This window comes from Pleurodeles waltl, chromosome 5 (assembly GCF_031143425.1).
Source record: "Pleurodeles waltl isolate 20211129_DDA chromosome 5, aPleWal1.hap1.20221129, whole genome shotgun sequence".
Lineage (NCBI taxonomy): Eukaryota > Metazoa > Chordata > Amphibia > Caudata > Salamandridae > Pleurodeles > Pleurodeles waltl.
The window spans coordinates 113,362,014-113,389,572 of NC_090444.1; the positions used below are offsets into that span (position 1 = coordinate 113,362,014).

Here is a 27,559-nt window from a genome sequence, read left to right on the forward strand (position 1 = left end):
GTGGGTGTTCAGAGCATAACGTAGCACTGGTATACTCAATCAATCAAATCGGATCTATAAAGTGCAGATCTGCCCAATGGGTGGGTCAGCAGAAGTCCACCTTAGAATACTTTGATCTTTCTCTGCATTATGGTGACTGTGCCTTAAGATGGCCTTCATTAACCTACTGGGAGAAAAAAAGGCATCCTTGTTGCCTAGCGTAGTCTGACTATTCTTAGCATATTATCAGCATCCTTATCATTATTGTGGGCATCCCATGCATATGGAGGGCATCATTGGCAAATGTGAGCACCCTTGACTAGATGTGTCCCTTTGTGACTATCATTAGCATAAGATGGTATCTGGGGACCAAGTTATTGATTTACTAAAAATAAAAGGTTGTTGTTGGGGTGACAAAAACAAGTTTGAAATGAGTGAGTCAAAATAAAAAAAATGGATTGGTGATAAATTGGTGATGCTGATGTAATTTCCTTGATTCGCGTGGAAGTACTTTTTCATCCACATTGATTAAGCGCTTAGGGTCATTATCAGCAGTACTGTTCAAGGCCAGACCCTCCAAGTTTAGTAGAACCTTAAAGATATGTTTGCTTTTGAAGAAGAAACATCTCTGTAGCCTGAGCAGGAGCTCTGATTCTCTGAGCCTGTAAAATCTGTCTAATCTGAGGCTCTAACATGAGAGATAGCACTGCTGTCTACTTACTTGGCATAACTTTTCATTCTCCCACCTTGCCACTGCAAAGAGATGCTCAGTGATATATAGGACAGAAAATCTACTTGGAAGGGGGTGAGTGGAAAATGACGGGGAATGGGAGACAGAAATGAAGGAAAATAAAAATATGTCCCATCTTGAAAGTGATAGGAGACCATGTCGATCTGTATTGTGGATTATTTACCTCTATTATAACAGTTTTTTAAACAATTTATATTGAACTTGGGGTGAAAATGGTTCAATTTTCTCACCATCTGTTACCATGTTTTCTTGTCAATAGAGACAACTTGGCAGGCTCAGGGAGACATGTTCAATCCCTAATTTGTGGGTGCATAATATAAGGGCTGGGATCTAGGGCAATGGCCTTCTTTGCTGTGCTTTAAAGCCACCTGTAGTCAATGTGCCTAGTGCTCTAATCCCCAAATGCCCTAAACACTGTGTTTTGTCAAATAACCAATTTCTATACTTTGAATCTCAAAACAATGCACAAAAACACAGAAACAAGTATGTCTCAAACAAATACACAAATTATGAAATATTGTGTTTAATTAAAAATTAAACGAACCTGAAAATTTAAAAATGAATTTTAGTGTGAAGATTGCAGTTTTTATAAAAGTAATTTATACCTAAAAGACGCTGCAATATGCTAGTCACTAGCATACAACTTTATTTTTTGCTCTAAATGCATAACCTTTTTTTGTGTGCGCATACCAGTGCTGCCTCAATTAAATCACCAATCGTCCTTACTAACTTCCATTTGCTGTCCTTGCACTGCTCTTACAAATCAAGGTAAGGACACCAACTTAATTTTTAGCTTCCGATTTCAAATTCCTTCACATTTACAGATCTCTAAATCTTCAATGTTGTTTTTCCTATTTATTTGTAGTTTATTAATCTGTTGATATTATTTAATTTTACAAACAGCTGATGACCCCTGAGCAGGTGTCATGGACCCACGGGGTTCCGTGGACCACAAGTTAAGAAGAACCACTGGGTTAGGGTGTTAGGGAGAAACCCTATGGGATGAAATCAAAAGCTTATGAAATATAGAATTATTTTATTTACAGCTGTGGCATCATGGAACGCTCATACGGGACAAGTGCCTCCTAACTGATATGAAAGAGCTTAGTCCACAATTACTACGTTTAATACTTACGTATCACGTACACTTGCGTCCTGCCCTTGCTATTGGACGCATTCACCGTCACGTCACACAAGTACGTCCCACTGTCTGTGGTCGTCACGTTTTCCAGCAGCAGGCTCGCTTTGCCTTGTAGTAGGCTGTTCATATGAAAGGAAGCATTTTCATTAAATCTTTGCACCTTCTTTCCATCAAATATAACAAGAACGCTGTACTCGTCCTGGGCAATCTCCTTCCCCCACAAGATGTGGACCTTGTCAAGTGTAAAGTTGTGTTTATACTGGAACTGGCACTGAACTAGTACATTTTCTCCGATGTGGGGCAGGATCAGCTTTTCTGTGTGAAGACGGAGACTGGTGTCTGGTGAAAAAATACAAAACAATGTATCTATTGGTGAAAAAATACAGAAACTGGAGTTAACGTCATGGCTACAGGAGTAAAACAAATACGCAACAAAGGTAAGCCAAGTAAATATACAATGTAGAGCCGCAGAGACGCCCAGTGTCCCGGTGGTGTAACGTCACAGATTCTTTAAGAAAAAATAAATGGACTTTTCTAAAACATTCCTCCCAGTTGAGAAGTGCTTAATAAGGTTAAAAAAATAAAAAATAAAATAAGTGCCTGGACCCACCCATTACCATTACCAGCACTGCGAATGACACTACTTTCACAATTACTACCCATCACACTGTTACCAGCGTGACAATTCAGATTGTTCAATGCCCCCAAAGCTATAACAAGCATTTGCAATGCATTAGGTCTTGCACTTTCTTGAGTTGGAGCTATTGCCACTGTAAATTCAGAACTGGGCTTTTCTTGCCACATAAACTGGTCAACCCTGTCTCATAATTTCGTCTTTACCTGCCATGTTTTGGTGGTCACTGGCTGCTACTGACATCGGAAATCACAAGCCCTAGAGGAGAGACAAGAAGATGACTGCACTGACTCGTGTTGTGTAAACGTCTGAACAGGAATTGGAAAATAAGGCTGAAAAAAATATTTTCTTTTTATTTTAACAGAATGAAAAGTCTTGCAAGCATTCTTGCCTTGCATTTCAACAAGCAGAGCGGCTTGAGAAGATTTATGGCCCCAAAAAAGGAGATAACAAATGCCCTGTGTGCGATATCGTGAGTGCTGGCAGTGAGGGGCCCTGGAGAGAGAGACTCCAGATGTGATACAAGTCTAAGCCAGTTTCACATCATTGCTTCTAAGTTTAGCTACATTCTACCCAAAAGGGCATATTGTGGCTTTCGTGAGCAATGAGCTAAACAACCAGTGTTTCTTTTGTAAAATAAGCTTATTTTAGGAGCCAGAGGTAAACGAGGACAGCACTGGAATAAAGCCAAAACATATGTCAGGTACATGGGAGGAACGGAATGCTGCAATAAAACACAAGCAGCTACCAGCCTAAAATACTCACAGTGAAAGGGCAGCACCAAAGAAGTAACAAGAATAGTCCTTCACAGAAACAGAGAAAGAAACCAACCTGGAATAATATAGTAGTAGGTCACTGCTCTGAAACAGAAAAAGGAAGGAGAAAAAGGCTTAAATGACCACCAGCGAGCAAGAATTTTTAAAGGACACTGCAACCAACAAATGAAATCCCCTTAAGCCATAAGAACTATATTAAAAGTGTACACGAGGTCGAACGCTTACGCTCAACCTAAAAATGGTTTTGGTGGCTGGTAACTTGTTTTTAATACATGCAAAATTAATAAACAACTATTGTTTTGCTGATCTCTAAATTAAACAACGCCTTCTCTAAATTAAACAATGCCACCAGTGTGAGCACTGGAAACCACCTACTCAAATTAAGCACTGGCTGGAATCATGGAGGTGGCTTTCAGGCTATTCTATCCACCACATTCTACCACAAACAATACGCTTTTGCAGATCACAATGAATTAAAGGAAAATACTCTCGAACATAATTCTAAGGTAAGTTATTTTGGTTTATCTGTCTCACCCTTTATTTGTATGTTTGTATGGTTCTCCGATACACGTAGAAGTACAGACAGAGCGCCTGAGTTTAGGATTCATTGCACATGTATTTTCCTAGGGTACTTAAATGCAGGTGTTTAAACCTACACATTACTGTTAGCAGAGAACAGTTTATTATTAAAATGAATTGTTTTGTAGTCATGCTTTGCATCACATCAGCGTCCCTCCTTTGCTTCAAGTTCATACAATATGAGGCAGTCCTACCTCCTTAGTCACCACCTCTTTTTACATAAAAAGTCCTTCCCTTCCTCCAATTCTCCTGTTTGTTTTTGTCTCCCAGGCGACACTCATCGCCTGGCAGTGACTGGGCCCTGACAGCAGCATTCTGGTTTTCAGGGGAAAAGGATTTACTATACACTTTGAAAATGAACGAACAAGGAGTTGTCATGGTGGAATCAGGAGAGACCAGGTTGTCTGCGAGGCAGTGCGGACCGGTTCAGCAAGGAGATGGCTCTTTGGTGCTTCATGGGAGTGGAGGATAAAGCACCTCTACTCGGAGCGGTCTGGATGGGGTCTGCTTGTTTCTAGTGTGGCTGGGGCAACTGCTTCTGGGGAAAAGGGATTATCTGCCTGGAGCAGTTGCAGAGGCCGGGGAGCTGCAGTGCTGCTTTCTGCTGGAGCATTTGGGATTTCCTCCTTTTCAGCCTGTGAGGGATTCTGCAGACATGTAACCTCATTATGTCCAGCCTTGCTCTCTGGCTGTGCCATTTCATGGTAAAATCAAGGACTTGGATGCTTGAAAATGAAAGGACTTAGATAAAATGTCCCTTCCGAGGTTCCTTCAAAAACCGAATATGATGGAGCCGGCACAGGATTCTTTACTGCAAAGGATTAAGGTGGATGCTATCCTGGCTACTTTAATAGGCAGCATAACCTTGAATCCTTAGGATTATGCTCCGACGGATGTGATAGAAAAGAAAGCAGGGACATACTCGGCCTATGTATCTCAGTCCATGGTCAAGGATTTTGATAAGCTACCAGATGCCATTCAGAAAGGCAGTGACTGTCCAAATCTACTGGTGAGTTTGGAATTACAGTCAAAATTGTTGGCGGATATTTCAGCAGATGTCATTAAATCCACAGCTATGGCATCAGGTTCAGCTTAATTTCAGCACAGCAGAATTTGTGGATGAGGGAATGGAAATGTAGGTGATGGAAAAATCTGCGCTTCTGAAAATTCCCTTCGATGGTAAGATGTTGTTTGGGGCCAAGCTGGATAATATGATTGCAAAGGCCTTTAAGTATCACAAGCACAGCCTTACTTATAAAGGCAGATCTTCTACCTTCAGTAAGAAAGCCTGGGGTTTTCCAAGCAAACCTTCTCCTAAGCAGGAATAAAAAGCTTAGTCGGATAAAAGGAGGAAGTATACGCCTAGGGAAACCCATTGCAAGGGTGAGCTTTCTAAGCAGGCTGGGCTGAAAGACAAGAAGTCGTCCTGACAACAAAGATATTCCAGTCAGAGCCAGCCTAGTCCTTTCTTAGCAGTGGGTTCAGGATGTCAAAGACGAAAGGGTTCACGATGACATAAGGCAGGGGTATGCAATATACTTTCTGGAGACTCCTCCAGACGCTGAGTGATTCTGACTCACATTCCACGCAATCTACTGAAAAAGAGGGCTTTGCTGGGTAGGCCTACAATTGTTGTTGGACAAGGCTGCTATAGTTTCGGTTCCCACAGAGCAAAAAGGCCAAGCAGCGTATTCAAACCTATTCTTGGTTCAAGAAATCTCAGGGGCTTTTCGTCCTGTTCTGGATGTGAAGTAGGTGAATGGCTGGATAAGAACTATACACTTTTGCACGATCACCTTAAAGTCAATCATTCAGCTGATCAACAAAGAATTTTCTGACTTCCCTCGACCTATAAGATGCATATATTCGCATCCCTGTGCAGGTGTCTAATCAGTGTTTTCTCTGATTTGTGGTGGAGGAACAAAACTTTCAATTCAAGGTTATACCCATCAGTTTAAAATCCTCACCAAGAGTATTCAAAAAAGTGTTCACTCAAGTAGCTGCTGTCCTGCATCAAGAAGTGATATTTGTGCATCCATATTTGGAGTACTGGCTGGTGCAGGATTCATCAAGTGAAGTGCTGTCTCATCATATGGTCAGGTTCATAGACGTCCTTCAGCAGCACAGCTTTTTGGTAATTTAGGAAAAGTCAAGTTTATCTCTCTCTCAAGACATATGCTTTATTGGAACACGATTTCAAACTGCCTTGCGTATTGTACCATTGCCAGAGTCAAAAATGCACAAGATTCAATCGCATATTCTGAATTTTACAGCATCAAAAGCTCCAAAATTGGCCTCCTGAATGCAAGTTCAGCGAGATCTGGCAGCAACTGTTTTTGGTACCATGGGCAAGGTTTCATTTGCATCTTCTAATGAAGTACATCTTGAGTCACTCAAAGACATTTCCACTAGCTGTGAACAGCAGGATTCCAATGCCTCATGCAATAGGGTCAGAGCTGCATTGGTGGTTGATCTGTGAAAACTTAATCAATGGTATGCCTCTTTCTCCCCTTCGACCCATTATCATCATGATAGATGCAAAATTGTCAGGATCGGGAGTGTAGTTGGGTCCCAATCAGATCAAGGGGGCCTGGTCTCTGACTCAGGCTCAGAGATCATCAAACTGGAGAGAACTGGAGGCAATTAGAAGTCTGACATCTTTCAGTCCCTTGCTTCAGCAACAAACATGTTCTGGTGCAGACAGACAATGTTTCTGCAAAAGCTTTCATCAACAAGTGGGGGGAACAGAATCCCGCTCTCAGGACAAGACATCAGAGAAGATCTTTTTATTGGCCCAGAAGTCTGTGCTATCCCTGACCACGGTTCACGTTCAGGCAAGAGACAATGTGCAAGTGGATCTATTAAGTCAAGAGATCCCTTCAACAATCCTTGTTTTCTTTCACCCAGCCATCCTTTACCAGATGATGGACAAATGGATGGTTCTGATCCTGGATGTCTTTGCTTCGGGGGACATTGCAAAAGATAAAAGGTTTTGTTTCAGGTGAAGGGTAGAGAAGGCATTGGCGTTGACACGCTTTCATGCAGGACCTTTTGACCAGCGTACGTTGCTCCCCCCTGCGTGGCCACTGCTGCTGCTGCTGTCATCTTCTCACAGAGCCTTCGGGCTATGTGTTACAGGCCCACATCCACCCGCAGGCACCCACCTGCGCCCCATCCCTGGTGGCTTAGTGACCATCAGCATCTGTCAGGTCTGTCTGTGTTCTATCTCTTTCATTCTTTTTGCTGTTTTTGCCTCTTTTTCTCTTTTTGCCTCTTTTTTCTCTTCCACTTTCCTTTCACTCCCTTCTTGCTCCCTCGCTTTCCCTGCCACTGCTGCTACTGTGGAATGCCCCCCCACTGCCTTCGTAGCGCTTCCCACCCTCCCGCCTCCCAGCTGACCAAATCCTCCTCCCTCCCCTTCTTAAGGGTGGCCGCTGCGGCATGAGGGGTGACTGAATTGACGTTTTGGCCAGTGTCCGTCGCTCCCCCCTGCATGGCCACTGCTGCTGCTGCTGTCGTCTCCACACAAAGCCTGCATGCTCTTTTGTTCAGGCCCGCCTCCACCCGCAGGCACCCACCTGCGCCTCATCCCTGGTGACCTAGTCGCCATCAGCGCCTGTCGGGTCTGTCTCCCTTCTATCTCTTTCATTCTTTTTCTGTTTTTGCCTTTTTCTTTTTGTCTCTTTTCTCTCTTTCACTCTCCTTTCACTCCTTTCTTCCTCCTGCGGTTTCCCTGTCGCTGCTGGCCCCGCGGCCCCGCCACCCTGCCTTCGTAATGCTTCTTGCCCTCCCGCCTCCCAGCTGGCCAATATCCTATCTCCCTCCCTTTGTTAAGGCAAGCCCAGCTGCACCCAGCGTCATGGACCCTGGATCTCTCAAAACCCATCAATACGGTGCCAGGACCCTACACGCTCTGAACCCAGGACGCTGGAGGAATTGTCACCCTATTTCCCCCAAGGACACCCACGGACCTCTCTCCTGCCACCTCACATTGTCTGCACGCCAAACGCCAGCCCCCTCAGAGCCAGCACCATCTCCAAGTCACATCAAGTGCATTCTTCTTAACGCCCGCTCCCTACACAAACACGCTGTGGAGATTTGGGACCCAATAGACACCACCCGCTCGGACATCGCGTTTTGCACTGAGACATGGACTAACACAACATCTGGGCCGGACATCGCCATCCCCAGAGACTACAAGCTGCTACGCAAGGACCGCCCATCCAGACCAGGAGGCGGCATAGCCATTACCCACAAGACCACCCTCCGACTGGCGTTAAGCACACAGGAATTCACCCCCATCGTGGAGCACATTCACTCCTAAGTTCACACCAGCCCTAAGACCACCACCCACAGCACCCTCATCTACAGACCACCCGGACCACACCCAGCATTCAGCGACGCCATCATCGGCCTCATAGCCCCCTGCACACTCACCTCCAGCAACTACATTCTCTTTGGTGACCTCAACTTCCACTTCAACAATCTCCGCGACCACAACATCTCAACACTACTCAAGAACATGGACACAATCGGGCTCAAGCAACTAGTCACCTCACCAACGACACTACCGGACACACTCTCATCCCCATTTTCTCTGCCAGAAGTGACCCCAGTACACTAGACTGACCGCCAATGCATCCACTTTTTCATCTCAACGCCCACACCGCCAACTCACTCAACACTCCCCGCCTACAGAAAATGGAACCAGATCTCAGAGGAGCAACTCACAAGCACCCTCAGCAACTTCCCGCCCCGACACAACAGATGCCAACACCTCAGCCCACAACCTCCACGAATGGATCACCAACTGCGTCTACACTTTACCCACTCTCCGGACGACTTCAGGGAAAACCTCCTCCAAGAAAGCCAGTTGGTTAACCCCCGCAATCCAAGAATAAAAGTGTTCATGCAGGAGGCTGGAGAAGAAGTGGAGAAACAGCAGATCCCCGAAAGACCTGGCCAACTTCAAAGCTGCCACAAGATCCCACCACAGCCTCATCAGGTCCTCCAGAAAACCTCCCCTACAGGACTGCATCAACTCCACCACCCACAACACCAAAGAACTCTACAACATCATCAAAGAATTCTCCAAACCACAAGCCGAGAACACAGACATCCTTTCATCGTAGGATGTCTGTGACAGACTGGCCACCTTCTTCCACCGGAAGATGAAAGACATCTAAGACAGTTTCGGACCCCAAGACTCTCTGAGCCCACCAACAACATCCCTGCCAGGACCAGCTGAGCCCACACAACTCCTGCATGCCTGGACCCCCCTCACAACGAATGATACCCATTCCATCATGGGCAGCATCCACTCGGGAGCCCTGACCGACCCCTGCCCACACTACATCTTCAACAAAGCCAGCACCTTGATTGCGTCTGAACTCTGCAAGACCATCAACTGCTCCCTAGAGTCAGCAACCTACCCCGAAGCCTGGAAGCACGCTAAGACTTGCCCACTTCTGAAAAAACCCACAGCCGACCTGACAGACCTCAAGAAGTACCGACCCATCTCACTGCTTCCCTTCCCAGTGAAAGATGCTGAGGAAACAATCTACACTCAGCTACACCAACACATCGAGGACAACAACATCCTGGATGTCTCCCAATCAGGATTCAGACCCAACCACAGTACCAAAACCGCCCTGCTCACATCCATAGATGACATCCACTCCATCCTCGACTGTGGACAAACAGCAGCCCTCATCCTACTGGACCTCTCAGCCTCCTTCGATACAGTGTCCCACCATGCACAATGCGCCAGACTCCATGCAGCAGGCATACACGGAAAGGCCCTTCAATGGATACACTCCTTCCTAACAGGTAGAACACAGAAAGTCAGGCTCCCGCCACACCTATCCGAACCCACTCACATCATGTGTGGGGTACCCCAAGGATCATCGCTGAGCCCCACGCTGTTCAAAGTCTACATTATCCCACTCGCCCCATTGTCAGGAATTATGGCATGAGCATCGTCTCCTACGCTGATGACACCCAGCTGATCCTCTCCCTGACCGAAAACCCCTCAACAGCCATGAAGAATTTCAGAGACGGGATGGAAGCAGTCACCACCTGGATGAGGGAGAGCTGCCTAAAGCTGAACTCTGACAAAACGGATATCCTCATCTTGGGACTATCCCCGTAAGCTTTGGAAGACTCATGGTGGCCATCTACACTCGGCAGGCCTCACCCACCCCTACAGACCACGCCAGAAACCTTGGCGTCATCCTCGACTCAATGCTCACCATGACCAGGCAGGTCAACAACGACACCTCCACCTGCTACCACACCCTTCGACTCCTCCGAAAGATTTTCAGCTGGGCACCAACCGACTGCTGAAAAAACTGTGACACACGCCCTAATCAAGCTGACTCGACTACGGCAATGCCCTCTATGCTGGAACCTCCAAGAAGAACATAAACAAGCTGCAATAAATTCAGAACACCGCCACCAGACTCGTCCTAGACATCCCCTGCCGAGAACACATCACAGAACACCTAAAGAACCTCCACTGGCTCACCGTCGAGAAGAGGATCAACTTCAAACTCCTTGTACATCCCTACAGAGCCCTCCACAACAGCAAATTAATCTATCTCAACTGCCTTCGCACCTGGTACTCCCTTTCCGGACCTCTCCCCTCATCCCAACAGCTACTCGCCAATGTACCCCGCATAAAGAAGTCCTCGGCTGGAGGAAGGTCATTCGCTGCCTCTGTTCAAGAAGGACCTCAAGACCTGGCTCTTCCATTGACCTCTGAGGATCCTTCCTAGCGCCTTGAGACCCTATGGGTGAGTAGTGCACTCTAGAAATGATTGAGTGATTGATGCAGGTGGCCTTCGGGTCTTCTGTATTTGTTTCCTCCTTTCTCTCTGATATGGCCCTTCCTAGGGAGGTTGAGGAGTGAGAAGGTCGAGGTGATTATTTTAGCTCCAGCATGGCCCCGCTCCAATTGGTATCCTCTCCTGAAGAGTCAGAGCGTCAGAGGAGTGGAGGATTCCATTACAGCGCTGCCCCTTCCTCTTTCCAGTGCTGAGGGGCACTGGAGTAATGCATCAATTACTTACCTGTGAATTGCATTACTCCAAGTCCTTCTCCCTTGATTCAAGTCATAACCGCCTCCTGCCCTTCCAGTCCTGGTCTGTACCAATGACTCTATGCTTTGATTGGTCTTGGCTTACGTACAGGACTATTGGGGGGAGGGAGGAGGCAAAACTGACTTGAAGCATAGAAGAAGGCCTCTGACTAATGCAAATACCAGGTAAGTAATTGATGCATTATCCTTTCTACGTTTTGGCATAGCTGTGCTTTATTACAGGAAGGTCATTGGGGTCTACTTTTCAAGAACTATGTTCCTTGATGGGAAGCAGCATGTGAATTTATAACAAATTCCTTACATCCCACCACATATTTTTAAACTGCAAGACATTATGGGCCATATGTACAAACACATTTTCCCATAGACACAGAATGGGTAAAACCCTTTGCTACATCTGGCCCTAAGTGCTTCCATTGCAATGCATGGACTAGGGAGATGTCTTCATCCTTTTTGTTATAATGAAGTTTCTCCACATTGCAACAGCAGTCTGTGCCTCTGTAACACAGGGCGTGTCCTGCCAGGAAGACCGAACTGGGAAGTGAAAGGTGTTATGTGATTGGCTGTTAAAAAAGCAGGTGCAGTTTTGGAGGCGGACCCAGGGCTGGGCTTGAAACCGAAATGAGCTCTGGCAAAAATATTCAGCTGGCCCAACATTGCTGGAGATAGTGAACAGAAGGTTGTAGTTTTCATGGTTGGGCCAAGGTGACCCATCCTGCTCTAAAACCATCCCTCTAGCCTGCAGCCCACTGGGCAAAGCCAAAGTAGCCGAAGGCCAGTTCGACCCTAGGAGAGCCTACAGGACGTCAATAGCACACTAGCACTTAGAGCATAAAGATGGTGTTTGCTGGTGCTATGGCCATCTTCCCCACTCCTGCCTGTGTTTTCTGTCTGTCAGTGGTTGGCTTGGGACTCTTTCCTTTTGTCTCGTTTTGCAGTGCCACCAATCCTGCTCTCATCAAAGCATGCAACCTCTTTCCAGCTCCCTTTCTGGTGTTCCATGCTGTACCCCTGCCCCCTCCAAGCCTATCCTACTCTCTGACCGCCAATGCAGTGCTGGCACAATGAAGGGGCAAGAAAGCGAGCAGCGCTGCAATCTTCCCAGAACACATTCTGCAGTGCTTAATTCGTAAATAAAAACGTACCGGTGCCTAAAGCTTTCCTCTGAAACACGAGGCTGCTGCAATTAAACATGCGAGCACCGAAAACGTAGACAGTGTGATCCTGACACGCAAAACCAAAGACCTCCTGCTCTTTAGAAAGAACCTCAAGAAATGGCTGTTCGAACAGTAACCCTCCCCCCGCCGCCCCCTTCAAGCGCCTTGAGACCCTCACGGGTGAGTAATGCGCTCTATAAATTCTTTTGATTGATTAATTGATGCCATCTCGGGCCTCTTTAATCCATTAACAACCACTCCCTGCCCCTTCAGCTCACTGTCGGAGATTTCTGATTTCTCCCTTTGTGATGCATTTTCGTTTTTCTCTCTTTTACCCATATGTCTTTCCTCGTAGTAAATTCTTGAGGCAGAAACATATGTGCCGTTCCTCGAAAGTGCGTGCCGGTGACCCGCAATGGAAACCACCGGCTCAAGTTAAGCACTGACATTCTGTACATGCTTTACCGTACTGAGCATCAGCATGCAGGGGACAGCTCACTGACTGGGGCTCCCTTTTCCTGCTCCAGAATGCCCACTTCAAGTGCCTCACTCTAAGGCACAGCAGCAAGATACCGCCTTCAGACTCGGCGGCCCATCGCGAAGAATAAAGATGCACTCTGCGCGTCATTCACTTTACAAGTTCCAAAGAGATAAAGCCAGATTTGGACGGGTTTTACTTTTTTCCAAGTTCTGTATCCAAGTAACAAAGGTAGGTACGTCTAGGTTTGTTCTGTATATCGGTGTGTCGTATGTCAGCAGACGTCAAGTTAAACTTATAATGATCATTGCACTGAATTGCATTTTTGCAGTTTAATTGTTTAAAGCTCATATCAAAGAATCAATTTTTGCCAGCTGTGACAGAATATAATCTCGAGTTTCAGAGTGCAACGATTCAAACTCGTAGCCAGCAAGTAGCGTGGCTTGCAGGGCACAGAGAGAGCAGACTCATCAGTTTTACCGGGTTTGGAACTTGGGCGTTGCTTTTCATGTGTTTTAATTATTACCTATCTCGATACGATCAAATGTATCAACCTTAAAAAAGATCCTAGTTAAACCTTATAAATATTCAAGATGTTTACCTTGCAGATGTCTGCAGCGGGCACAAGAGCAAGGAGCTGCTTTGCTGCCATTAGAGCTTGCAGGTTATAGAATGATCTCTGCAACAAATACATTACATATGTTCTGTGAAGCACTCTTCTATGTGGAACTAGCCGAAACATTAAAAAACATTGAGCTGGTCACTTTATAGAAAGAAGTCTGGAAGAAGATGATCTAAACTCTTCTGTTGCTTGTAGACAGATGGGCTGGCAAGGATGCCACAATGTGCAGGTGATGGGGGCCTCCATATACATCCACACGCGTTCCTCGACCCTGCCAGATAAGCTTCTTAAAAGTGGAACTGGTGATCGGATGAATCTGGTGCTTGATAGGAAATTCTGCTCTTTGGGACGTGGGGCCAGACGCAGGTGGCCCCTTCATCCAGTTGTGGATTTTTGGCCAATATCACTGTCTATCCTGGGACACGCACAGATAAATAATATTCCAATGATCACATTACAAATCGAGCCCATGTTTGTATGCACCTTCACTGCGTGCATGTCAATCAATCAATCAGTCGGTGTTTATAAAGCGCAGCTACTCATCCACGAGGGTCTCAAGTCTCTGGAGGGGGGTGTGGGGATGTGTAGCGTCCACCGGTGAGGTAGTTCTTAAAAAGTCATGTCTTCAGCACCTTTGTGAAGTTGAGGAGGGGGTGGTTTGTCTGACGTGGAGTGGAAGGGCGTTACAGGCGGTGGCTGCGAGGTAGGAAAAGGAGAGTCTCCCTGTTCTGGTTTTCCTGATGTGGGGTACTTTGGCGAGAGAGAGCTGGGCTGTGTGTAGGGCCCTGTGGGGTGCGTGGAAGTTGAGTCACCTGTTCAGGTAGGCTGGTCAGGTGTTGCAGAGGGCTTTGTGTGCATGGGTGAGGATCTTGAAGGTGATTGTTTTCTCTAGGGGAAACCAGTGTAGTGTGCGCAGGTGTTGCAAGATGTGGCAGTGTCGAGGCAGGTTGAGGACCAGTCTGGTGGCGGCGTTCTGGATGTTCTGTAGTTTGCAAGCAAGTTTCTTGTTGCTTCCCGCGTAGATTACATTGCCGTAGTCCAGTCTGCTGGTGATGAGGGCGTGTGGCGGTCTTTCTGTGTTCGAGGGGGATCCATTTGAAAGTCTTGCATAGGAGGCGTAGGGTGCGGAAGCAGGTGACTGAGTTGATTTGGTGGTTCATGTTGAGTTTGGAGTCCAGGATCATTCTGAGGTTGCGGGCTTGGTTTGTGGGATTGGGTGGGTTTCCGAGGGTGGGTGGCCACCAGGAGTCGTTCCACGCATCAGGTTGTGGGCCCATGATGAGTACTTCTGTCTTGTTCGCGTTGAGTTGAAGGTAGCTATTTCTCATCTAGTTACCGACTGCTTCCATGCCTTCGCAGAAGTTGTGTCTGGCTGCGTCTGGTTTGTTGGATAGGGAGAGTATGAGTTGAGTGTCGTCGGTGTAGGAGACAATGTTGATTCCGTAGCTTCTGACAATGGAGTCCAGCGGGCCATGTAGACATTAAACAGCGTGGGGCTGAGGGAGGCTCCCTGGGGAACTCTGTAGGTGGTATATGTGGGGTCTGCGAGGAAGGGGGCAAATTTCACTTGTTGAGTTCTGCCGGAGTGTGGCACTGAATGGGGCTGTGCATCCAATTATCTACAAACAAGTGTTCTTTGCAGTACATACACTGATGGTGCATGGGCAGCCGATGGTGCAGAATGGTAACACAAGTGTTGGCTCTCCCACCACTCCCTGTTCCAAGTAGGTGGCCTGCTAGCCCTTGAAGAGGGCCATAAAGTACCTTAAGAGGGTGGGTGCAGTCACAGACTGGGGGTCTTTAGGGTCACTTGAAATGCAAGGTACCATCTGCAGAGGCACTGGAAATGCAGCTGCAGCCGGTCACTGTACCTTGCACCCTCTTACATGGTGTCCCCTGGGGAACACTTGGGGACCTTACATGCCATATTCTAAAGGGCACAGTGGTGTGGTGCACTAACCATGTACCATAAATTAAACTGCTGAATATCGACGCCAACAATATTGTGGCATACAAATATGGAGGACAAAAAACCAAGGGACAAAATATCGAAAGGTAAGTGCATATAGGGAAGTACAGATTTACTATTCCTAAATCCACAACTTTGTACGTTGAAGATATATGCACATATACGTGGAATTAGGTATCAACAAATCTAGAATGACTTATCTGTTCATATTTATTTTCTACATTCTGTCCTTGATATTCTCTCCTACTAAGGTGATAATCAGGGCACACCCGCACCTCAACCAGAGTAGTGCAAAGTTATTGCATCCATTGAAAACCTCGAGTTATCTTTGAAGTTAACAAGTGGTAACTGTACTACCCTGCACAATGGCTGAGTATTTCAGGAAGACTGCACAGGTCTGTTGACCCTTCCATAATATCAACGTGCCCGAACAGCACTAAAACATTGTTCTTCTTGAGCTCCATCAGAATACAAACCCTGATCTGGCTGAAAGTTAACTATAGCGGATCCTATTATTCCTGCTTGATGGACAGTTTCAGTTTAATAAACCGTTTGTTCACATTTGTTCGCTTCTGAATTCTTCGTTATTCTACGCTTCGCTATTTGGGGGCGTCATACAAAACACTGATGTGACGTGCAGAGTGCCATTCCATAATTCACGTTGACCATGTGAAGGACATATCTTAGTGCAAGCCTGCATCTGCTCTCACAGGTCCACCTTGGTCTTAAGGAATTCTAGGTTTGCATGCAGTTTGCCCAAGACATTGGGAGGTTAAGGGAACCCAGGTCTGATGATATCACTATTTTCCATACCTCAGAGGCATGGGCAAGAATGGTTAGCAGTCTGGAGAAGGGCAGCCTGTGCCCCTGTACACCTCCATCTGTCATCCAAGAAGATATAACACATTCACCCACCACAGTAACTCCCTTGGGGAACTACCTGGGTCCATAATCTGGGAAAGGGTCAGGCAGGACTCACCAAGGAAGAGCGGATAGCTCACCCTGGTTTCTTCCTAATATCAAGAAGTCCCCTGGCATCTCAGGTCAACCAAGAGCAGGGGTGACAAGTTCTCACATATGGAAATAAAACCCACTGGACAAGAAAGCCCAGGTGAAAGCATTTTTAATAAGGTGTGTTTAAGTTAGCCTTTTTAGGCCTCCTACAGCTAGCAATGACATCACTTTACTTTTGCAGAAAGAAAGTGCACTTTTATTTTATGTGAACAAGCATTCTCCATCTGCCTGTTGAGCGCTCTCCACATGCCTGTGATTCTCTGTAACTAACTGGATTGGGGCACAGTATTGTACCTGAGGTTTCAATAACACACCGTTGCAAAGAGAAATGTATGTCTCTCGCAACAACCCTTTCAACCATTAACAATAACATATACCTTCTTCATTATGTTAATAATTTTTAGAGTCAGATGATCCTAAAGGATTCCTCAAACTGCATATTTGGTGGTCCTCCTGGGCTTATTTGGCATGGCTAGAAATGGGCAGACCCTCCATTTCGTCTCATAAACCAGCAGTCTTTAGGGAGAAAGCCCTCTTCTCCCCATGTCTTCTTAACATGCCCAGCTAGTGGCAACAGCTGCTTTTGGAATGCCGTAGATGCGCTCAGGGAAGATGTCTACTGCCTTCCCCTTTGAGATTAAGACCAGTGTCCCGGGGCACTTTAGAGTTGTTCAATTTTTTTGTACGATCTGAATTACTTGTGAAGGTTAAGTACTGTGGTTTTGAAACAATGATTGATAATATCAGAAAATGTGTGCCTCGGAAGTTGTATGAAATCATTAGAGTTCCACCTGTCATTTGGGTTAGTTTTAGCAGCAACTTAACATCTTCTTATTCATAAAAATGGAAGTTGCAAGATTAAAGATGGATGCTGCTCACGGAGAACAAACAATAAAGACAGGCCGACCCCACCTTTACTCACTTTCCCGCCCCTTTCTCTCCAGCACCTGCCTACGAGGAACACAGAAGCTTTTCTACCAGAGAAAGCTTATGGAGCTGTCAACTGCTAGCAGTATGTAGGCGGAGGCCACCAGCATGCATTCTGTGAGGCAGTCAATGGTGTTCCTTCCCAGAAGCCATTCTGATATAGAATACTGTGCCCACAGTATTCCTATAACAGCCAATGAAAAGAGGTATATCACCGGAGTTTATTGAAAGACAAGCATAAACTGAGGTCCATAGTTTACTGGAAAACATGATTTATTTTTATTTTTGTACCAATAGAAAACATAAAAACAATTTGAAAATAGTGCATAGCTGTTATCATATAGCAGAACACCTGTTAGTTCGATATATTGCACGTCACCAATCAACATTAAAAACTGTCTGACGGTAAAAATAGTATCTGGCTTTACCCATGCAATCTAAATCCTAAATTGTTATAACTTCAGTAAAGACAATCCATCTTAGTAAGGATATATTTCATTTCTCAATCAAGAGATGTTTGTTGCCGTTTCGGGACTGTTCATTATTGGAAGTGTTCTTCATCAGGATAGAAAATCATTTCAAAAGCAAATTAATTATGTAATTATGAGTTATTGACCATTAGTCTAATAAATCAGGACAATATAATTTTTGTTGTTAGATGCATTGCTAAAATTGATGCATCATAGTCAATAATTGTCATGACAGACATGCAATAAGAAAAATTACTGAAGAACCTCCCCATAAGATTGATCACTTCACGTGTGGCAGATAAGTGTGCAGGTTCGTATAGTAAGTGAATCAGTATATACTTGGGTAAAAGTTGATTGCCTACCCTGTGCACGCCTCAAAGAACTTGGAAGTTATCCCTGTCAGATGTTCGGCGGCGTTCTTCGATAGTTAATAAACCAAAAAATCATTCCCATGAACAAAAACACAGTGGAAATCTAAGGAACAAAGGAGAAATGGTTGAGATGACACTGTTGCAAAGATATTTGGAGATTTTCGGCCTTGCAGTATTTATAATCTATATATATAACTCACTTATTAAACATTTGTATCCCTCAGTTCTTCATAGTGTGCCAAGCAAATAACTAAGCCACCAGGGTCAAGACTAATGACTGGCTACCAAGGAACCTATGATGTGTGTAACACCTTCAAATATTCTAGGATTTTATCCAACAGCCCCTGACAAGTCTGGACATTGCAAGTCATACTTTTAGTGGAATAATGAAACTAACTTCCAACAAGTGCGGACAGTTATAAAGCCAGGACTGGGACCTACCTGTCAGATACACTGACTAGGAAAGAAACTGGTGTTTAGGGTTTTAGGGAAATCAGAATAGTTAGAAAAATTGATAGGGAGTATGAATCCTACAGCTCAAGACCAGTTCATAACACTTGGACATCAACTTTTTGCCTATGAAATCTGACTAAGGAGAATGGTGAGGTTCAGCAGAAAGACACCTTTAGGCGTGATGAAGGACAGCTGTGTCTTCTAGGAGCTGAGTGCTAATGCTGTGCAAGGCCTGAATAGTTATGCAGAGAGCCTTAAACTGAATTATAACACCCAAAATGCATTGCCCAGGATTGAAGAGCCCAGGGTAGGAAACTGTCATCCAGTGTAATAATTCAAGGACATGGCTATGCATGAACCCTGTGTTTCCGTGAGAAAAAGGTGATTTTACCTCCTCCTAGAGTCTGGAGTGTTGTGGGTGGCTCCTGAGACTGAGAAGAAGCTGTAATGTTGCAAACTAGCGCTTTGGTGATTAATAATAGTGTGTGTGCTTTAGACTAGAGGGGAGATGCTCACTGACTTTAAACCGAGAAGACCCTTTTTGGCAGTGCTGATCTCCACTGCATCAGAGGAAAGGCTTTATTACTAAGCGTTCATATTCTCTCATCTGATGGTTTTCTGAAGCTGACACCTTATCCATTTCCCTAACCAAATGCCTTTTCTTGACTCATACCTGCTTAATTTAGATTGGAGTTTTGTTTATGGAACACACTTTTTTGGATATTCTGTATTCTTTATGTAGTTATTGTTGATGTTTTATTTTTGCTTAAAATCTAAATGCTTCTTGAATTAATTACCTGGATTTAATTTTTTCAATAAATCATTTTAAACTCATTACAATCCTCTTTGCCATTTCTCGTGGAGTATAATAGGTCTTCACTGTTTATGGAAATGTATGTAAATTATTGCTCCTAGATTTCTCTCCACACCAACAAAAAAGGTCCATACGGCCAATGGCAGGGTTTGTGTAATGATTACACCTGACTTTTAAGATTAAAAAATCCTGCTCAATCACCCCAGTTTATTGGCGCACTATGAAGCAGTGGGCCCACACTTGTTTTGCAGTACTTTAGCTGATAGATAACTCACAGGGTTAATGTAGCTGCTGCGGAGATCTGTATGAAAAAGGTTGGCTCGGAACCCTACTCATGGAAGAGTCCTTCTCTGTCTTTCAAACTCAACACAATGAGTACCATTCTAGTGTCTGCTTTTAGTTACAGGATTAAAAGAAGGTAACCCTGAAGCACCAATGCTTTATAAACGGTTATAAAATGTGTAACCAGGTGTAACACCATGTGAGTAGCTCTTGGTGGGCAGCAGCCACCACAGCTGAATCAGCAGAGTTGTTCATTAAGATGAACATGTAAGCAAACATTGTACAACTTAAGGAAATGCCTGTGCAGGTGAGATGCACACTCATTTCTAGGTAGCAAGAAAGCACCTGCAGAACAACAGGTCAAAAATGCCATCATCACTGGACGGGGACAAAAGCATCTGAGGGCAAGCAGACATGCAGCCGCTGCTATAAGATGCCGAGCTCTTGCCTGAGAAAGTGAAGTTTTCCAAAGTGAACAGGGGAGTTTTGAGTATTGAAGTTGCCAGAGTTGTCCATCCCTGTGCGAACACTATAGTGAAAGCTATATTTGCACTGAACAAGTGTAAGTGACCATACAGTAGAAATTTAGAACTTTGCTTGAGTTACAACTGAGGGTCAAATCCTGTACGTATGATGATATCTACCTGGAACCAGAACTTGCCCCCTCACTGGGGGAAATTTCCACCATCTTGCGTAGCATGAGGGTGACAGTGACTCCTGGTCCTGATGGCATCCCAGCACAAGGTTTTAAGGAAGACACGGAGCACTGGTCAACAATTCTCTCAGCGCTTTACTGTTCCTGCTTGGAGACTCAGAAGGTACCAGCTAGCTGGAGGGGCTCCATACTACACCCATTTATAAAAATGGGAACAGGCAGGCTCCTGCTAATTACCGACTCATTGCCCTTCTGGACATCGAAGCCAAGGGCTTTGCCCGAGTCCTTCTAAGGGAGCTGGAGAACTGGGTAGAAGCTAAGGTGATCGCCCCCTTTTGTCAAACTCGCTTTAGGGCCAATTCTGCAACCACAGATTACATCATGGCCCTTTCCTTTTTAATACACCAAGCAGCCGCTACAAAGTCACCCTCTCTCTAGGCCTGTTTTGTGGATTACTCTACCGTGTTAGATGCGGTGGACAGAAACCTGCTATGGAGGAAGCTCAAGGCTGGGGAATTCCAAATAAGTTATTAGGAGCAATAACTCTATTGTACACATCTACCTGGGTAAGGCTCAAGCTGTCCAGCTCTGCCATCCGCCGGAAGATCCCTACCACCAATGGGCTAAAACAAGGGTGCGTGCTAGCACCTCTTTTATTTAATCTCTACACAGCAGACATGTTCCAGGCCTTAAGACATGTGTTAGAAATGGGGTATCTGGTTGGCTAGGGTATGCACCTCAGCCAGGCAGAACCCACCCACTCTAGTCAGGGCAAGGGAGTTACACATCCAAGATAACCCCTGCTCACCCCCTTGGTAGCTTGGCACGAGCAGTCAGGCTTAACCTGGAGGCAATGTGTTAAGCGTTTGCACAACACACACAACACATGTGACGCAATATCCCCACCACAAAGGAAACACAACACCAGATTATATGAAAATATACTGTATTGTACACAACGCAATTATCAGACCAAACATCACATATCAGTACTATCCTGCTACCTTAGCAGTTGTCAGAACGTTACACATTAGTTACTCTGCAGACTAGCAGTAGTCACACATAACACACAGGTTACTCAGTATTCTGCAACATAAGCAGTAGTCAGGAAACACGTTATCACATTAGAACACTTGTCATAAGAATATCATCAAATGCCCATAGTAGGAACATTAGAAAACATATGGCAAGTTAGAAAAACATATTAGCATGTCATGCCCATAACAGGAACATTTGCATACACATATGTAACACCATCAAAAACAGGTAGGCAATATATAAATCAGGAGAAGTCTCTAGTAAGAACTTATGTTCTATATATTGTTCCTTTAACAGTACCTGGCTTGATAAAGGCACCTTGGGTGCCTAAGAAACAGAAACAAGGGGGCCCCCGGCGCTCCCTGCGCAAAACGGGGGCCTCGTGATACTGTAGTGGGAGAGAGGCAGCAAGCACCCTCCCCGATCCTTACTGGGTCCCTCCTGGGGACTCGTGATCATCAGGGCCCCCCCCCCCAGGCCTCAACCAGACCTCACGAGGGGGGGCAACGTCCTCTCAAATAAGGGGGAGAAGGGGGGCGTCACACACCCCCTCCAACTTTGTTGGGGCTCCTCCAGGGGCCCGTGGTCCCTGCAGGTCTCCCCAGGGCCTGTCCTGGCCCTCCGCTATGGGGGGGAAGACCTCCACTGTAGGGGCCAGCTCTCGCGGGGGCCCTGAAGGCTCCGGGGCGCGGCGAACCTCCGATGAGGCTGCTGCCGCCCCGGGGAACAACTGAAGCCTTCCGCGGCTTTGCCAGGCGGGGAGAGGCGTCCTCCTCTCCCCTCGTCTCTCCCGCAATTCTCCGGCCCAGGGCAGGGCCTTCCGGTGCCCCGGGGGAGCTCCAACGAGTGGTCCTCGCCCCGGGAGCACCAACAGGAGCACGCTTGCTCCTAAGAACAGAAAGGAGGTTTCCCTCGTGCCCCGGGTGCACCAGCAACAGCGCTCAACTTGCGCTGGAACAAAACAGCTTCTCCGGGCTGCGGCGGTGATTGCCAGCCCTACAGCACACTTTTGGAGAAGCGCTCGGACTCCCAATGAAGCCCGGGTCGCAGCGGTGATTTCCTTTTGGCATGAAGGAGCGTGTTTTCAGCTTAAAGAAGAAGCGCTTTCCCAAGCGCTAATTTTGGCAAGCATTTGAAACACTACTCGTGTTTCAGGGTCAATACAGGGGTCAAGGGCCACAGCACCCTGCCCCTGGGAGCAGAGTCCCTAGAAAAGGCCCACAGATGGAGGGCCCAACAACAGGCCAGCACAAAGGGGGTGCAGGCTAGTGGCAAGTCCTTCTCAGTGACCAGGAGGTCACAGGTCAGCACAGCAGCAGCAGTCCATGGCAGTTCCTGGTGAGTCCCTTCAGCCTTTGGTGTCCAGTTCCAAGATGATTCCAAGAGTCTCCAAATTGTAGGGAAAATTCCCCTATACTTATACTCAGTCCTTACAATGTTTTGCAATGGTAGGGAGAGGAGGTTCCAGCCAGTTACAACTGGTTCTGGAAGTGCCCCCTCTCTCCTTTCAGCACAGGCTCCAAACATCAGTGGGGGGTTAACGACCCTATTGTGTGAGGCCAGGGCACAGTCTTTACAAATGCAGGTGTGCCCCGCCTCTCCCTTCTCTCAGCCCAGGAAGACTATTCAGTATGCAGATGCTCCTCTGTGACACCTCCACCCTCCCTGTGCACAGGCTGTCTGAAAAGTATGCACAAAGCCCCAACTGTCACTCTGCCCAGACGTGGATTGGAGTCAAGCTGCAAAACACCAGAGTCATAAGCACAGATAAATGCGCACTTTCTAGAAGTGGCATTTCTGTGATAGTAATAAAAAATACACCCACACCAGTAAGCAGCATTTATTATCACCATCACAACCATACCAAACACGCCTTCGCTACCCCTCATACATCAGACAATGCCCTTTACACAAAAGGCAGGGCATTTCTAATGCAATCCTATGAGAAGGCAGCACTCACAGCAATGAGACACCAAGTTAGGCTGTTTGTCACTACCAGGACAGGCCATGCAATATGGCACATTTCCTGCCTTTCTACATACATGGCACCCTGCCCATAGGGCTAGCTAGGGTGTACCTTAGGGGTGATTTACATGTAGTAAAAGGGGAGTTCTGGGCCTGGCAAGTAAGTTTAGATGCCAGGTCCCTGTGGCAGAAAACAGCGCACAGGCCCTGCGCTAGCAGGCCTGAGACAGGTTTGAAAGTCTACTTCAGTGGGTGGCGCAAGCAGTGCTGCAGGCCCACTAGTAGTATTTAATTTACAGGCCCTGGGTATAGAGATACCACTGTACAAGGGACCTATAGGTAAATTAAATATGTCAATTAGGTATAAGCCAATCATACCAACTTTAGATGGGAGCGCACCTGCACTTTAGCACTGGTCAGCAGTGATAAAGTGCTCAGAGTCCTAGAGCCAACAGCGAGAGGTCAGAAAAACCAGGAGGAAGGAGGCAAAAAGACTGGGGATGACCCTGCGTAAGGCAAAAAGTCCAACACAACGCTAACTTGATTCCACCGAATATCGGAAATCTTAAAATTACCCTCCTACAATATGCAGACGATATTGTGTTGTTAAGCCACTCAAGAACTGGGCTCCAAAAAGCACTAACCACCCTTCATAGCTACAACATAGAAAATAAAATGATGGCAAATGCTTTGAAGACCAGAGTAATCATCTTTGGAGGCTCACGCAAATATCAGAACTGCCGTTGGAAGCTGGGCCCCCCTACAATCACCAGAACAGACTTGTACAACTATTTGGGCATGTGGCTATCTATGAAGGGAAATCCCAAAGTACATCTGCATCATCTTAAATCGAAGGCTGAACTCATTATAACCAGATTGTGTCAGTTAAATAATCTTATAGAAAGTCCTATGCCAAAGCCGATTCTTTAAGTGCTCAGAGCCTCTCTTCTTCCAGCCTTAAACTATGGCCATGAAGCTTTTCCAGATCAACTCACCACACTGGTGGAAAAGCTCCAAGTCAAAGCATACAAGAGTGTTTAAATTACTGCAGCACACAAGGAGCTGCCTAATAAGGCTAGAATTTGGCCTGGAATGCCAGAAGTGGACCCATATGGGTGCCTACCTGAAATACTATCACAGGAGTATTGTGGCCCCACCAAACACTCTAAATCAGCTCTTCGCTCTATCTTCAACGCAAAAATGAACCACTGGTCACAATATTTAACCACAGCCCTAGCTTCCCTTCAAATAGACCAAGCAGAATTAATTAAACTGGTGCAGTCCCGTATCGCCATCAAGTCGGTACTGAAAAGACAGATAAAAACGCTCTCTCAGGCAACTGGCCTGGAAAAATTGAGCAGTTCTCCTGTACAAAAGGGGGTGGCAGCATCTTATATGAATGGTTCACAACCCCTGCTACCTCAACTATACTTGGCCTGTGCAATTAGGAAAGTCTGTGTGGCACAGATCCTGGTTGCAAGGCTGCTAACCCTGAAGACCAAAGAGATGAACCCAAAATAGCATTACCTCTCCAAGATAGTAAATTTTAAGCTCTGTGGATACAAATTTGAGTAATTTAACCATCTGGTATGCTGCTCTCCGACCCTTACGAATGTACGTTGCACTTTACTAAAACCTATCTTTCTTCAATATGGCATAAGAACGTGCAAGGAGGCCAGATCACTAGTGTTTACCTTAAGGGAGCCATCAGAACTGGGCAATTTGGGAAGTTTGTCTTCTAGCTACAAAAGAAGCTGAATGAGTGCATTGAGCCCACTTAGACTTCCTTGATCTAAGACAGATGAAATTGGGAGCCATCTAAACTGGCCAATTCTGGCCTGGACAGGATGGCTTTGCCTTTAGATCAAAACCTAAATATGGTACAATTGCACTTTGCACTCAATCGCATAAAACAGTGTTATTATTACTTTTATTTCTTATACTAAAATGTGTTTTATTTTTTACTCTAAAGCTGTAATTGTATATGCAAAGGTTTTAATTAATCATGCAAACTGATACATTTATCTTATCTGTCTACCAACGTTGCTTCACCAATCTCCAACTTACACAGCTGACAAAATGATGCCTCGTCAAATTAATTGCGATCATGTACGCGAGATGCCTCTATATTCTTCAGAATGATAAAATACTTATATTAAACCAATAATCACCAAGCAGGGTTATATTGCTATTAGAATGTACTTGCTCATGTTAGTGTAACTATGAGACATTTGCTAGGTTAGCCACATAATAAAACAGGGAACGCTCTCCTTCTTTTGCTGTCACGGTATGAACTTTATGCGTAGGGGGGGGGGTTCCCAAAAGAAGCAAAGAAAAGCATTTGCAAATTCAGTGTTTGCTCTTGCCCAGTCAGGAAAGACATTATCAAGGGTTTCATAGGGGTCTAACTGAACATGTTCACAAGCACCACAGAGAAGAAAGAAGAGAGCAACTCCATGACTGGGTAGGTATCCTTTCACATTTTTCCTCAATTTCTGGAACATAAAGTATTGCAATTTCCGTTACAAATGTAGAAATACACGTGTCTGAAGCGTGAAAGTGTACAAAGCCTGATGCTTTAAGTAGCGGACATAGCGGTCATGTGTGCATAAACTAGTTTCAGATTTTCTAAAAGATGAATGAGGCTTATAGTCAGCACCACCGGAATTATGCGATTCTGCGGCAACGTGTTTTTAATGATATAGGTGCCGCATTTGCGTATGATCCATTATCTGCTGCATAATTTACACATTTTAACAAAAAATAGTTTGTTGTTCAAATGGATCAAAAGTTACTAAAAACGCAGTGAAATGCGATTGTGGCAAGCCCCACTCAAAGGTTAATAGGTCGTCTTTCAGTTGCTTATTTCTGTATTCGCTTGTTAAAATGTTGGCAATGAAGCGACATATTGACAGTATTACCGTGTATAAAATAACGTACTCAAGTAATACTATCGAAAAATGTGCCGCATATTTTGCCTTTTCTTTACCCACAGCTTAGTCAACTCTGGCGCATACATAAATTGGCGCTCTCGTGCCGCATAATTAGCGTTGCCCTGCTTATAGGGGGCTTGTAGTTTTGTACCACCCGGTGCTTGCGCCAGAGTCGTCATTTCCTCACACACCTGTAAACGGAGGACTTGGGCCCTACCTGAAAAAGTCACACCGCGCCCAAACATCCCCAGCATCACCAGGAACAGCAAACGCGGGAAAGCCATTGACATCACGCACTCCGACCCCGAGTTGACCTCTTCGCGGCCCCCATTTTAGGGCAGGCTCCAGGGCTTCATCCCCGCATGTGCTTCATCTCTCCTGTTGTCTAGTTTTAATACTCGCCACAGAGACACTTGCCAAGGGCGCGATACAACCGGTTCAGTCAAACAAAGAGGGTTCCGGGGTGTGGCTCTGCCAGCCCGACTGAATCAATGAGCTCTGGTCAGATATTCATTCTCACGTGTGGGAACCGCAGCGTCTCTGCGTTTACTCAAGGAAAACATTGCATTCATCACCCGGTTGCATCTACAGTTAGCACAACTGAAGAATGACACACCTGTATTTATGTGCTTGGTTTGCACTGAATCTCTTTTCAGTTGCGTGTTTCGCCTGATTAAAAGCAGAGCACCCCCGTTACCCACTTCCATGAGTGGCTTGTCAAGTGCAGTTTTTTGTTGCATGCTGAAATTTGTAGTACCGTTGTCTCGCCAATTATAAAGCCACGCCTATACGTCCCGCAATTCATCGAATTTCCCTAAACTGTCTGACACACTTGGAAATAGGACATTTCAGAGCCCTCAAAAGAATATCTCGTTTTGCTGCCATTAATAAGGTTACCAGGTGACTCTATGAAGACCTTTTCCGTAGAGGACATTAACTTCGGAATCAAAGTATTTTGGGAATTGCAGTTTTGAGGTGGATGCAGGGACAACTTATTTAAGTACGTGAGTTACAAATCGCGAACCTATCAACAGCACTGTACAACGCGATTTACATCTGATAACGATTTAAACAAGCATTTGCAATGCAATGGGTCTTGCGCTTGCTCGAGTTAGACCTACTAGCGCTGTGATTTCCTAATTGGACTTTTCTTGCCACATAAATTGAAAATGAAACGTAAAACAGTTGACATAAGCGAGCTGATTCAAAGCGCCACGGCTGCCATGAGCATGAGTGCAAAGGAGAGCCACAAAAGGAAAAAGAAGTTTGCTCGCAGTCAAACGTATTGACAAACAAGCAATTATCCATGTAACAGGGTCGATGGGCAAGGCGGTAACCAAACCGCCCCAAGGAGGGACAAGCGTAAAGTATTTACCAATGATAACAAAGGATTTTTGAAAGGAAAGTCCACGAACGAGTGATAGTGATGGGCATGCGGTGAGCGTGGTTAAA

At 45.7% G+C, this 27,559-nt stretch overlaps 1 protein-coding gene across 4 annotated transcripts in view; it reads right to left on the minus strand.

Moving 5' to 3' along the window:
- Window positions 1-26,532, minus strand: part of LOC138297218 (uncharacterized) — a 52,103-nt gene extending 25,571 nt beyond the window's left edge. The window contains exons 1-5 of one of the 4 annotated variants that reach the window (XM_069236704.1): window positions 26,325-26,532; window positions 17,959-18,070; window positions 3,337-3,365; window positions 2,712-2,763; window positions 1,866-2,210 (exon numbers count right to left, since the gene is read on the minus strand). In XM_069236704.1, the coding sequence (XP_069092805.1) occupies window positions 1,866-2,210; window positions 2,712-2,748 (382 nt within the window). In that variant the 5' untranslated portion in view covers window positions 2,749-2,763; window positions 3,337-3,365; window positions 17,959-18,070; window positions 26,325-26,532. The remainder of the gene's footprint in view (window positions 1-1,865; window positions 2,211-2,711; window positions 2,764-3,336; window positions 3,366-17,958; window positions 18,071-26,324) is intronic. The other 3 variants (XM_069236705.1, XM_069236706.1, XM_069236703.1) reach the window with 3 other exon arrangements.
- Between the last annotated feature and the right edge of the window lie 1,027 nt (window positions 26,533-27,559).